Raw genomic sequence first — 13,258 nt, 5'->3', positions numbered from 1 at the left:
CCTACACCCAACACACATATAACCCATGAGTCTTAACTATAGCACCAACAGCATGATACATCAGTGTCATTTAGTCAGTCATAGTTCTAGAGTCTCCCACTATGCCCATCTTACAATAATCACTATAACTCCACAGGCACAAAATGGATGAAGGCCATGTGGCTATTTGCTAATAGTTGGTGATTTGGAGCAAAAATTATCACACCAGGAAGACATTACTCTAGCTCCAGTAAGTGATGTCACTTGGCTGGCACCATACAAGTCTTCAGCTTTAGTCCAGATGGCTTCAAGGCCAGTGAATTACATGACTATGAGCTTGCGGCCACACTTCATTTCCTACAAAATGAGTTCCCTGGTCAGTGGCAATGCTGGGAGGAATATAATGACAGCAATAAAAGCATTTGGTAAATCCACAGATGGCAGTTTGGGCAGAAATATTGTATGCAGGGAAGGCAAATCTGTATCCAGTTCCCGTGTGAACAAAGTGACGAGCCTTTCATGATGAGCTTGGTCCAGTGTAGCCAATCTGCTATGCCAGTGGCTGGTTATCTCTCTGGTAAACATTGCCATGTTGGGGGCTCATAGTTGGACTCTGCTGTTGGAAGGTCAGGCGCTCAGAAGTAGCTGTAGCCAGCTTGTTCCTTAGTAGCCAGCAGACCCACCATCTTTGTCACCATGACCACTTAGCTCATGAGCCTACTGGCAAGAAGAGAGAAACTGACCATTATCCATGGATGGATGGGTCATCATGCCCATGGGATTATTAAGGTTCTCCGCTGAGTTTCTCTCTACTGTGCATTCCTTCACACTTGGTGCTCATTTGGAGAGATCATACACATTTTCTAACACTCTGTCACCAGATGTCCAATCTTGTTCCTTCCAAGTCTCTGATCAGTGAGCTAAACTGTTGACTTACTGTTGCTTAAAAATCTACACAGACCTATACTTCTAGTAATCCCCCATTCCTGACAAAGTGTTAAAACAGGTACACTGTTCCAAGTTCTACCTGTGGAGAAGGGGAATTCTTTACCACTCCCCGTCAGGATCACCCCTGTGAGTGTAACTGTAGCTGTCCACTTTGCAATGCTGCCAAAATTTGGTGCAGATAGGTTAGAATCAAACCTTTTCTCCCCCAGTCAATTTGTGTTGGCGAATACCACATGAGGTCATGGATGCAGGGGGAAGTGAGAAGGCAGGGCTTGGAACCATGAGAGTCTGAGCCACTGCCTCTACACCTGTGCATGCCCAGTTTCACAGCCCCATGTGTTGGGAGTACAAATGAACAAGACATTTTGCCAGCAGCTCTGATTACATAGCAGCTTGGCAAACAACTCTAAAACACAGAACCAATCCAGAAGCTGTGTCTCAAAAGGAGAACAGTTATCTGAAGAAGAGTTATCAGCATGGTTTTCTCTCCCAATCCAAAGTTTCATACGGCGATTTACCACACCTCTAGAAACCTGCCCAAGATTGCACACAGTACATCATCTGCTGCGACATTCCTAGTGTGTCTGGACTGGTTAGGTCACACTGCCCACACAGGGAGCGGCTAGTGCACTGGCTATAATGGCTGCCGGGCCAGGTCTTGTTCTGAGCCTCATTCAGTACTGGTGGTCTCTCATGTTACTTTGTAAATGAGCAGAAACAACACTTACTTGACATAAATGCTAACTTCAAACCCAAGAAAACCCCCCTCTTAGGTAATGCACTTCTTTGTGGAGGAAGTCAGATAATAAAGAAATTCATCCATCATCACATCAACATACCCCAGATCACAGGACCCCTGGAATTTTTACCATGGTAGCAGGCTCCTGAATTTTTGTGGGGGCTTATATCCAACCCTCTGACATCATACGTCTCACAAAGTTGTGTGAAGACCTTGATAATTCCTATGTACCAGATGCAGTTATAAGGGTGCCTCTAACTGGAGTAGATAAGTGTGGTGCACCACAAAATGGACAAAATTGTGAAATTACCAGCAGTCAAGTTGATGAGCAAGGCTAGAGTACAACACATCCCTGCAGCAGGACAGTGCTTCTGGCCAGCCTGCAGAAAACAAACTGCTCCTGGTGGGCTCTACCTTAAAGCATAGAGATGAAGCTGTTCACCAGATCTGCAGCTGCATTCCATACTTTGGGGACTAAATTTATTCTAGTCAATAAACAATATCTGTAAAAGGAGCTCTGAGTGGAATCCCACCTGAACAAGTTGGATGGTCATTCTCTGAGATCCATGTCTATCTTCGGTATAGCCCAAAGAGATGGGATCTTCAGTGATGCATAGGAATCACTATCCCTTCCTCCTTCTGGCCTTTGAAAATGACATTAGTCTCTGCAAGCCCTCCAGAAATGCAATATTGCTTTGGTTAAACATTTTGGTAGGTAAAGATAGTTCTAGAGAAGTTCACTGAGACTTTTTTTTTTTTTTTTTTATAGTCACCATAACTGTACAGTTCATGAAACCAAAAAGAGGAATAGGTCCAGTTGCTATTCCAACTATACTTTCTGGGACTCACAGTGGGCTAGGAGGTCCATCCAATTTATAGAGAGATGAGCCTGACCCTAAATTCCTTTATTAGTCTCCACCCTAAGCATAGAGGCATTTTGGTTCTCAGGAGGAGCATCAGGTAAGAGCTGGAGTCCAGTAATCTCCAAAATATTTGCTAGTTTTCATAACCTTTTATGCAGTCCCCCTACTCAATGGATGCGGTTCTCCTTAGGGAGGGCTGGAAAGACTTGCAAGCATAAATATTTGGCAGAGCAGTGAATCCTTCCTCAAGAGTTGCCATGAGCAGCCCCTGTCCCACACTGTTCAAGGTATAAACATCTGTGGGTCTGTGATTCAATTCTCATAATATTAGCTAAGAAGTCAAGACTCAACTGTCATTGGCTTAAATCAGGCTCCTTTGAAACAGGCTGAGAGCTCTAATATATAAAATTAGATTCTAAAACAATGGTGGTCTGGACTGCCATCCATTTCTCTCAGTGCTAGGGGCATAATGAACAACAGGCCCATGCAAAAATCGTTCTGATTTCAACCCTGATGCCCACCTGTCTTTGATCTCCTGTTGGCACAATAACTAGATGTCATCATCACCATTAGATTAGTGCAGTCTATTTCAATGACAGCATTCCAACTACCATTACGGGACCAAAGAGCTTCCATTGTGAGATTTTGAGAAAGCCAGCAGTCCACTTGCCAAGAACTCCTCCAAGCTCTAGACATGTCAGGAACCAGAGATAGGGGAGTGGGCAAGCAGTCACCATACAGAAAATCTACTTCAGCACTCCAATCTTCTCAGACTTTAGATATCTTATTCAGCATGCCAAGTACTTCTGGCTTCATCAATTCCATTCAGCATAATCCACTGCTGGATTCAAGTTGATTCACAGATTCCAAAGTCAATCAGATGAGCAAACTCTTTTAGTGCTATTCTTAGCTACTCAAGATAATACACTGAATCCAGACCTCTGATAAGTGTGTCCATTTCAGTAAACTCAGTCCAATTCAACATTATTTTCCTTCCATTCTAGGTGTCCTTGGGATCTACTCCCATATATATCAGTTATAAGTTTTCTATTGCTGTGTAACAAATTACCACAAATTTTGTGACCTGAAACAACATTCATTTATTCTCTCAGTGTCTGCCAGTGAGGAGTCTGAGTGTGGTTTAGCTGGGTCCTCTGTGCAGGACACTGCTTTTGTCAAGGTGTTAGCTGGGATGGGTTCTGTTCTGAGTATGGACACCCCTTCTAAGCCCATGTGGCTGTTGGCAGAGCTCAATTACCTGCACTTGTAGAACTGAGGCCCTGATAGGTATTATCTGACAGGAGAGGCTGCTCTCAGTGTGCAGAGCTCCCTGCAGGATCTCTAACAGGTCCTGTCACAACATGGCAGCTCATTTCTTCAGGACCAGATGGTGACTCTCTTGCTCCAGTCTGCTAATACAAAGTCTAACATAACGTAAGGGAATCATATAAGTGACCATCCCACCTTTGACATCTTCTATCGTCTCCAATCAAGACAAAGGTACTTCCCACACTCCAGACAGGATTCTACAGGATACAACTCATTGGAGACAGGATCCCCATTGGGGACAGCATGTATAACCCAGATATCTTCTGATATAAACTGGCCAGCTACTCACTGGGCACTTCAAGTTTAAGTATAGGTTGAGAAGCAATGAAAAACAGTGATGATGGCTTTGGGAAGGTGAGACAACCATTTTAGGAGAGACAATAGATTCTCCAGACAATGGGAAGACTACTCCTCAGGGGTGGAAGGGCAGCTTCCAGTGGCAAAAGCAACCCAGTCCAATGTTGGGTTTAATGTGCCCAGCTTCACTGGGATCTTCCCTAGGCCCTCATCTCAATTTTGAGGGTCCTACACTCTCTTTCCCAATCACGGTTTTATCTTTAGCATGAGAAACATTACTAGGTTGTGAATTCAAGTTACTTGATCAATCAGCCCACCGTCTGACTAGAACTTATTAGAAATCTGTGTGGTCACAGGAGCAAAGAGCTACTTTCATTACAGTCAAAGAGGATTTCTAGTCCTCCAAAGCCTTCAACTCACTGTTTTCTTTCACCCAGTCCTTACTTCATAGTCTTCATTAAACTGTATTACTTCACCTGCTGCTTGACCCACTAAGACCCAAGTCCATGTCTTTTATTCCTTTCTTCTATTAATGAGAACAAAACCTGAATCTATCAGCCTTCCACTCCTTTGTACTACTGGGGCCCTTGTGACATGATTCAGTTCAGTATAATTTAGAAGTTTTATACTGGGTTTTCATTTTCATCTTCTGAATGGAAGGTAAACTCAAGACCTAGAAGCACAACCACCACCAGCAACTGTGAGGACAAAAGCTGCACTAAGGAGGGGGACCAAAAAATGGACAAGTGGCGTGAGGGGATGATGGCACCATGCCGCCACTGCACCAGCTCTAAGCTGACCTCCTGGACTTCAGAGAGAAAAGAAACCACCAAATCAGTACTCTGTGACTTGCAGTAGAACCCAGTCAAAACTGGCACACATCTTCACACTTACCAGCTGTGTAACCTGGGAAAGTTACAGAATTACTGTGACTCATTTTCTCATACACAGAACAAGAAGAATAATGGCAAGTCACAGAGTTGAGAATATTAAATATGAAAATACACATGAAGGATTTCAAACAAAACCTTTCACACAGTAAGGAGTCGGTAAATGACAATTATCAGCAACAGCAGCAGCTCTCCTCTACGAGGAAAGCACTCACCCATACTCAACATAATTAAAATGTGGGAAACTATTCCATGTATTAAAATAACAATTTAAAAAATGATGCCAGAGAGAGTGTAGTGAAGTGTGCACTCGGATATATTACTGGTAGGAGTACAAACTGGTACCTTTTTTTAGGAAGGAGATTGGCAAATGGTCCAGATGATTAGAAGTACCCAAATCTGGTATTCTTCTGGCTACTTAGCATAGAGAAGACTTCAAAATATCACAGAGTATTATGAAAGAAAAAGTTAGCTGTCATGCTATGTGTAACAGTGAAACTTTGGAAAGCAGTACAAACATCCACAAATTAGAAACATGTAGCCATATTAACTTTGCTAAAGTGTACCAAATATTACAGTGATTAAAATGATGTTAATGAATTGAATAAATTAGCATGGAAAATACACCTAATATTAAGGAAAACACTGGTATCTATAGCATGAATAAAATGCTCACACCATCTGGAAATGTTAGCATTGCTGTTACCTGGGTTCTGCTATTACAGGCCACATTCCCTGCTACTGTAGTGAATATTCTATCGGTTAGGATCCTTTTACCTGCGAGTTAAACAGAAAATCTAGCTTGCTTTGGCACAAGGCATGTTCTCATCTCACACAACTGGGCAAGCCCAGGGCAGGCTGGGTCTCAGACACAACCTGGGCAGCGGTTCAACACCATCATCAAGGCCCTGGTTCCTTGGACTTCTCCACTCTGTGCCCGCAGGTTGGTCCATGGTTTCAATATACGACTTCCAGAAAGAAGCCATGGGCTGACAGTTAAGAAAGGACTCTCTCTGCAGTGAACAAACTTGGTGCTTTGCTGGGAAGAGGGGCAGAAGCAAATTCATGCTGGAGAGGTGAGCAATAATGTCTTCTGCCAATTTTGACTATTTTAATTTTTCCAAGTATGTTCATCGCTTCCAAGTTTTTGAAAAGTAATTTCTTTCTTTGTAGGAAATTTGAGAAACAGAGGATACCAAAAAAACTTCCCACATGATCCTATTACATAAAACAACTGTTGTTAACATTTTGGTTCATTTGATTCAAAACTCTAAAGAATAGTACAGAACATTCTATCCTATGGAAATAGCACAATTTATTCAATCACTTCACTCCTGTAGGTCATCAACATTAATTCCATTTGCATTGTTATATAGAATGTGGATGTTAATACCATCAGGCATAATATCACACCTGATTTCTGTTTTACTTTCTGATAGTCTCCCTGTAAGTGACATTCCTGGATCAACCTTGTTAGGGCTCTTTTTTACATATTACCAAATGAATACACATTTACACGTTTATAATAAGAAACAAATCTGATTAATAAGATATAATATGGGAATCATATTTACCTTAGCTTCGCAGGTTCATGTAAACATCACATTATTTTACTGTTAAAAATAGGTTAAAATGAAGGCATTATATAAATGTTAAGATATTATTCTGATGCAAACAAAAACAACAAACACTTGAAACTGCCTTATGACAATAATGTCTCTCAGGGATTAGTCTGTAATTTTCACCTAACACACTGTCATCACTTAAAACAATTTCCAACAGTCTACATTATATGTTAGCAGACGCAGTGGTTACCTTCATTACTGAAGTATTGAATACTTCATTACTGAAGTATTCATTACTGAAGTATATTTATACTCGCAGGGCCCTTCCATGCCTCACTCCCATGACTCCCCTATGGTTGGTTTTTTCCTATCCCAGATCACCCTCTCTTCTTGACTGGATTCCAATCTCAGTAACCTGCAGCACCATTTTAATTCTGTTTTGCTTCCCGAGGCTGACTAGCTGTTGAGCTGATACTGTTCATCCCCAGGAAAATGTTTTCTAAGTCAAATTCCTCAGTATTTTTAAATACCAGGAAAAGAGTTAACCCAAACTCAGGCAATACTAAAGAACATACATTTCATTCCATCTTATTACACAATCTGAAATCTGAAGAGCTCTAGCAGCTACACTGCTTTTACAGATGATGACTTAGAAGGCCTTTTACTAGTTACAAAAGACAGGTACTGAAGAACCATAGCCCCCAAAGAGTATCATTGCAAATACGTGACTTAATAGAGCCAAGAAGGCTTTTTAAAGAAAAGACCTCTAAAAATCTTATGAAAACATTTATGTCATCATTATGAAAGTTACAAGTAATTTTTTAAAAAAAGATCACCATGGCTAACAAAGAAATGTCATTTCACTTCCCTTTGTACTTGTGAGAATTCCAGGGTAATATTTGCCCACAGCATGACCAAATGAGAAACTAACTTATCTACTGGTCAATTTTAAAAAGTCAAATAGACCCTAGATATAAGTAAACTTTCTTCCTGTCAATGCAAAATTGTGCCTAGACCCCACCTGTGAATATTTGCCATTTACAAATGCTTATGTCTTAAGAAAGGAAATATGAAGGGAAAAAACAGGGAATGTCCAAGAGACTAGAAAGTGTTACAAGTGAAACAAAAAATTGAGAAACTACTAATTTTCTAAGTTGCTCAGGTATTTTTCTAATACTTAAACCCTTACATTTTGGGTAATTTTTCATATTCAAATACAGAACCCCAGTGTGAGAGAGGGGTACACTGGTGGCAGCAGAAGCATCTGTGATGTAACACTTTAATGATAAAGGAAATACAATAAAAGATGTGATGACTGTTCGATACTTCTCCCTAGAGGTGTCCTCAGGGCAAGAGATTGCCTAATCTCTCTCTCTCCACAATGTGAAAGTTCAAAGGTTAATTTAGGCACATACAATGATTATTCCACTCTAAAATGTCAGAAAGGTAATTTAAAGGTCTCTAAACCAAAAAGGTGAAGGTCACATTGAACTACATTAAAAACCCACTGAGTTGTTGGGACCTGACCTTATACTATAGTGGCTAAAAGTCTGCAATGAAAAGATGCACCGGCTTTGTAAGACGTGATCTTGAAGTACGGAAGGTCAAACTAGAAGAAAATAATCTCAAAAAATTAAATCAAAGGTAGGAAGCAAGCTGAAATTAAAATGATTATAAAAGAACATGGTGACCTGAGATTAGTTAACATACTGTAAAGAGAATGGGCTGTTTTAAAATAATCCGGAAAAGTCTTTTGGGATTAACACCAATAGAGTATTTGAAACCCTTTTTAAAAATCAGTGATCCAAGAAATATTCTGAAATCATGTGTAGTTCTGGCATTAATGGATAAAGATTAGTGGATGCTCCATTCGTGAAGCATTTGGACATACAATATACAATGTTTCAATTAAAATGATGACACCATATTTTGTAAAATCTAATATATTTAATTTTGGCATAATAGTGATTTATTATGTATTAATATTTCAAAAATATACTTTTGTGTTTAACAAACTACTAGAGATCTCAAACTCATGACCTATAAGCATGCTTTTGCTCCAAACGCCAGGCTGCTGTTGCACTGAAGGCAGTGGGTTCCATCGCGGGGGTTATAAGACCCAGGACTGCAGATCACTGTGAAGAAAGAATAGTTAATAAGCACCAGTTCCTTCAAATGCCACAACAATTAATTTTACATGGAGAATACATTTTCAAAAAAGACTCTTTTTTCTTTTTATAATTTTTGTTTTTAATCATGGTAAAATACACATAAAATTTACCATCTTAACTATTTTTAAGTGTGCAGTTCAACAGTGTGAAGTATATTCATGTTGCTGTACAACTAACTTCCAGAACGTTCTCATCTGGGAAAAACTGCAAGTCTATATCATTAAAAACCTCTCCATTTCCCCTTCCCCTAATGCCTAGTAGCAATCCTTCTAGTGTCTATTTCTAAATACCTCATATAAGTGACAAATTGTAACTTTTCACTTCTTCCCGGCTTAGACCAAGACTGTGACCCCACATGGTTTTACTGATCACACAAGGTCGAGCTGAGAAAGCTAGCTAGGTTATCTGGTAGACTGCATCAGAAGCCAAAGAGCAGAAGAGGGCCCACACTAACAACCACGCCTTCAACGCAAAGATACCCCAGATATGGGAAGGACTTCCAGCTTATTTCTTTTATTTATTTATTTATTTATTTGACAGACAGAGATCACAAAAAGGCAGAGAGGCAGGCAGAGAGAGAGAGGAGGAAGCAGGCTCCCTGAGGAGCAGATAGACCAATGCGGGGCATGATCCCAGCACTCCGGGATCATGACCTGAGCCAAAGGCAGAGGCTTTAACCCACTGAGCCACCCAGGCTTATTTCTCCCCAGCTTATTTCTAATAATCTCCTGACTTCATGTCTTATTTCTGTCCCTTGCTGAAAGATTAACTTTGGAAAAAATTACTAACTTAACTCAGTCTGATCATCCTTAAAATATGGATAACTGTATATAAGGAATATGTTACCACAGTGATCTTTGCCTATCAGAAAGTATAGAAGGGCAGAAAGAATCTAATGGCAAACAGCATGGAGGACATGGGGAGTTAGAGAGGAGAAGGGAGTTGGGGGAAATTGGAAGGGGAAGTGAACCATGAGAGACTATGGACTCTAAAAAACAATCTGAGGGGTTTGAAGTGGCGGGGGGGTGGGAGGTTGGGGTACCAGGTGGTGGGTATTATAGAGGGCACGGATTTCATGGAGCACTGGGTGTGGTGAAAAAATAATGAATACTGTTATGCTGAAAATAAATAAAAAACAAATTTTAAAAAAGACTCGAATGGCAAATATATTCTCTTTGACTGACTCTGGATTCTGGGTAAGTGGTCAATTCTTAGTTCTAGCTTCCTCATTTGTAAAACAGTTCCAGTAACAAGGAAGACTACACTATTATGAGAGGACTGAAATCAGATGACTTATATGAAAATGCAACCAGAACACCGCCATGCCTCAATAAATGCTCTGCCGTCTGTGGGACCACTTCTCCCATGCTGGAGGCCACGTGATGCCCACCTATCAAACTGGGCTGGGGTCTCTGATTACCCTGTTCCTCCTTTTCCTATTGCAAATTTGGTCAGCCAAGGATTCACAGGGATGTCAGTTGCACATCTAAGGCATGGCTATTATGGGCCATCAGAGAAGATTCTTTTTCTGGCACCATGATCAATGACACGTGCCATTGTTTGGATCTGGGTCATGGTACATTATTTCATTTCATATCGCTCGTTCAAAAAATAAACTTTCAAATTGGGAAATAGTTTAACCATTACTCAGAGAAAGTATTTTTCATTCTGGTTTTAATAGATATTTTGTTTGGGGAATCATGTTTCAGGAATATGTACTGGTTAAACAAAGTTAAGTCCATTGTTTGCTGCAGTAATAACAGTATTTAAAGTGGCAATGTACAGGGTAAGAATGTCATGATGTGATATTTTTCAAAGGTGTGTGATCATGGTACTCTTTCTTTCAAAACACATATTAGTATTTCTTAAAGTACAAATATGGATGCTAAGAAAAGGTATGTGTTAACACATAGGGAGAAGAGAAATGTAAATGTGCAGGCAGTCTTTACACACATACAGTATCACCAGTGGAGCTGACGCTGGCAAGAAATCATCCAAACCCAACTTAAATAAATATGATCTAATAAATGTTCTCAGAATTAATAAATCTCTATAACATAGTATGTACAATACTTCAGAGACCTTATCTCTCTCTCCTAAAACATATTCTAAAATATCATGTTCTCCTTCATGTGGAATTGAGGAAAAATTCTCAAAAGTTATTTAACTTTAAAGTAGAAGATTAGCTGGGGTGCCTGGGTGGCTCAGTGGGTTGAGCCTCTGCCTTCAGTTCAGGTCATGATCTCAAGGTCCTGGAATGGAGTCCCACATTGGGCTCTCTGCTCGGCAGGGAGCCTGCCTCCCCCCAACCCCTCTCTGTGCCTGACTCTCTGCCTGTGGACCTTGTGATCTCTGTCAAATAAATAAATTAATTAAAAAAAATAAAGTAGAAGATTAGCAAAATTATCTTCTAGGTTTTAGTCTCACGAGCAGAATATTTCACAGCTGCAGTTTTGAGAACAACCTGATTAAATCTTGATAAGAGAGGGAAGCACTGATCAGTACTGACATACAAAGAAATGAGAAGAAGGCAGAGAAAAAAATCTTCATGAATTTTGGATAGGAAATATTTCCTTAAAAAGGGAAATAACCAAGCATAATATAAAACATGGGGTACATGTAGTATTATAATTAAGAAGTTAATTAAAAAATGATGAAATTAACAACAGTCAAGCAACAAAACTGGGACACAGTTGCAGCTAAATAACCAATGGAATACCATCGTGAAGATACAAATAATTCATATTAGTCATGAGAAAAGGACACAAAACCAATTAAAAACAGGAATAAAAGAGAAAAAATAGATGTCCAACTAACGTCATTTTTACTGAGCCACAAAAAAACCCAAAACTATCCAAAGAAATTAAGAATTTGGGAATGAAAATCAACAGCAAACTATAATATACTGAGGGAAACTTCAGCACGAGGACAGCTCCAGGTCCCACAGGCTCCCATAGAAATATTAAATAAACAACTAGAGACTGGCTAAAATAACCTTCTAGGTCTGGAAATTGGTCAAAGATCAACAGCAGCCAAACGAACACGCAATCGAGAAGTCATATTCTAAATAGTCCAAAATTTGTAGCATTCTTTTGCTCACCCTTGTCCCAGCTCCTTTCCAGGCAGACCTACAGGAAAGGCAGCCCAGTGCTGGGTTCCATCCCACAGACCAGAGAGCAAAACAAATGGGATCAGCCACCTGTCCAACGGCCAACTGAGGGGTTCAGTCTCCATGTTGCTTATTTCAGAGCTTGTTCAAATCTCAGACTATGGGAAGCCCTGGGCACATTCTTGAGAACCAGAAGGTGATGACAGCTCCCAGATACCTGGGGTTAGAGACTGGTATATTAAGGAATAGGACAGAACACCTAAGGATCACAGGAGAAGCAATATGTGGACTCTCAGGGAAATGAAGATATTAAAAAACAGACCCCCCCCCAAAAAAAGCAGCCAAGTATACAGAGGAATCAGAAGAGAGCACATAGGACCAAACATTTGAGAAGGTGCTCAACATCATTATTAGGGAAGTACCAATCAAAACTGGAGTATGATATCATTTCACGCCTATTAGAATGGACACCATCAAAAAAAAAAAAAAAAAAAAAAAAAAAAAAAGAAGAAGAAGAACAGAACAGAACAAGTGTTGGTGATGATGTGAAGAAACTGGAGCTCTTGTGCACAGTTGGTGGGAATGCATAATGGTGTAACTGCTATAGGAAAAATATGGAGGTTCCTCAAAACATTAAAAATGCATGTACCAGATGATTCAGCAGTTCCACTTCTGGATATAGAGCCAAGAGAACTGAAAGCAGGATCCTAAAGGGACATCTCTAGACCTTTGTTCACTGCAGCATTGCTTACCACAGCCAAGAGGTGAAAAGAACCCAAGGGTCCCTCAGTGTGCAAATGGACAAAGAAAATGTATACACAACAGAATATCCTTCAGCCTTAAAACAATAAATCCTGCAACATGTTGCAATATGACAAAACTTGAGAATATTATGCAAAGTGAACTGAGGCCAGTTACAAAGACAAATAGTACATGATTTTGCTTACAAGAACTATCCAAACAAATCAAACTCAGAGAAACAGAAAGAGCTGTGGTTTCTAGTAGCTAAAGGAGGAAGAAATGGAAGTTGTTCTTCAAGAGGTGTGCAGTTTTGGCTTATGAAAAGTTCTAGATATCTGCTGCACAACAATGTAAAGTTAAGGCTACTAAACTGTATACTTAAAAATGGTCAAGGCAGTTGGTTTTGTTATGTTTTTTAACCACTATTAAAAGTTTTTTAAAAATAAAACAAATTGGAAAAGAACAAAAACCTTCCAACAAATAAGAGGCCAAGTCCACGTCTTCACAGATGAATTCTACCATAAATTATAAAGAAAGAAAGACATTAACCCCAATCCTTCTTAAACTCTTCCAATAAATTAAGAGGAAAGGAAAACTTCTGGACTCATTCTATAAGGGCAGAATTGC

At 39.9% G+C, this 13,258-nt stretch overlaps 1 protein-coding gene across 2 annotated transcripts in view; it reads right to left on the bottom strand.

The window, feature by feature from the left end:
* Positions 1–8,563: 8,563 nt before the first annotated feature.
* Positions 8,564–13,258, bottom strand: part of ZPBP (zona pellucida binding protein) — a 114,820-nt gene continuing 110,125 nt past the window's right edge. The window contains exon 8 of one of the 2 annotated variants that reach the window (XM_059170639.1): positions 8,564–8,745. In XM_059170639.1, coding sequence (XP_059026622.1) covers positions 8,651–8,745 — 95 coding nt within the window. In that variant the 3' untranslated portion in view covers positions 8,564–8,650. The remainder of the gene's footprint in view (positions 8,746–13,258) is intronic. The other variant, XR_009352753.1, reaches the window with a different exon arrangement.

This window comes from Mustela lutreola, chromosome 4 (genome assembly GCF_030435805.1).
Source record: "Mustela lutreola isolate mMusLut2 chromosome 4, mMusLut2.pri, whole genome shotgun sequence".
NCBI classification, from domain to species: Eukaryota; Metazoa; Chordata; class Mammalia; order Carnivora; family Mustelidae; genus Mustela; species Mustela lutreola.
Note: the sequence above shows the minus strand (reverse complement) of the source record. Positions and strands in the feature narration are given on the sequence as shown.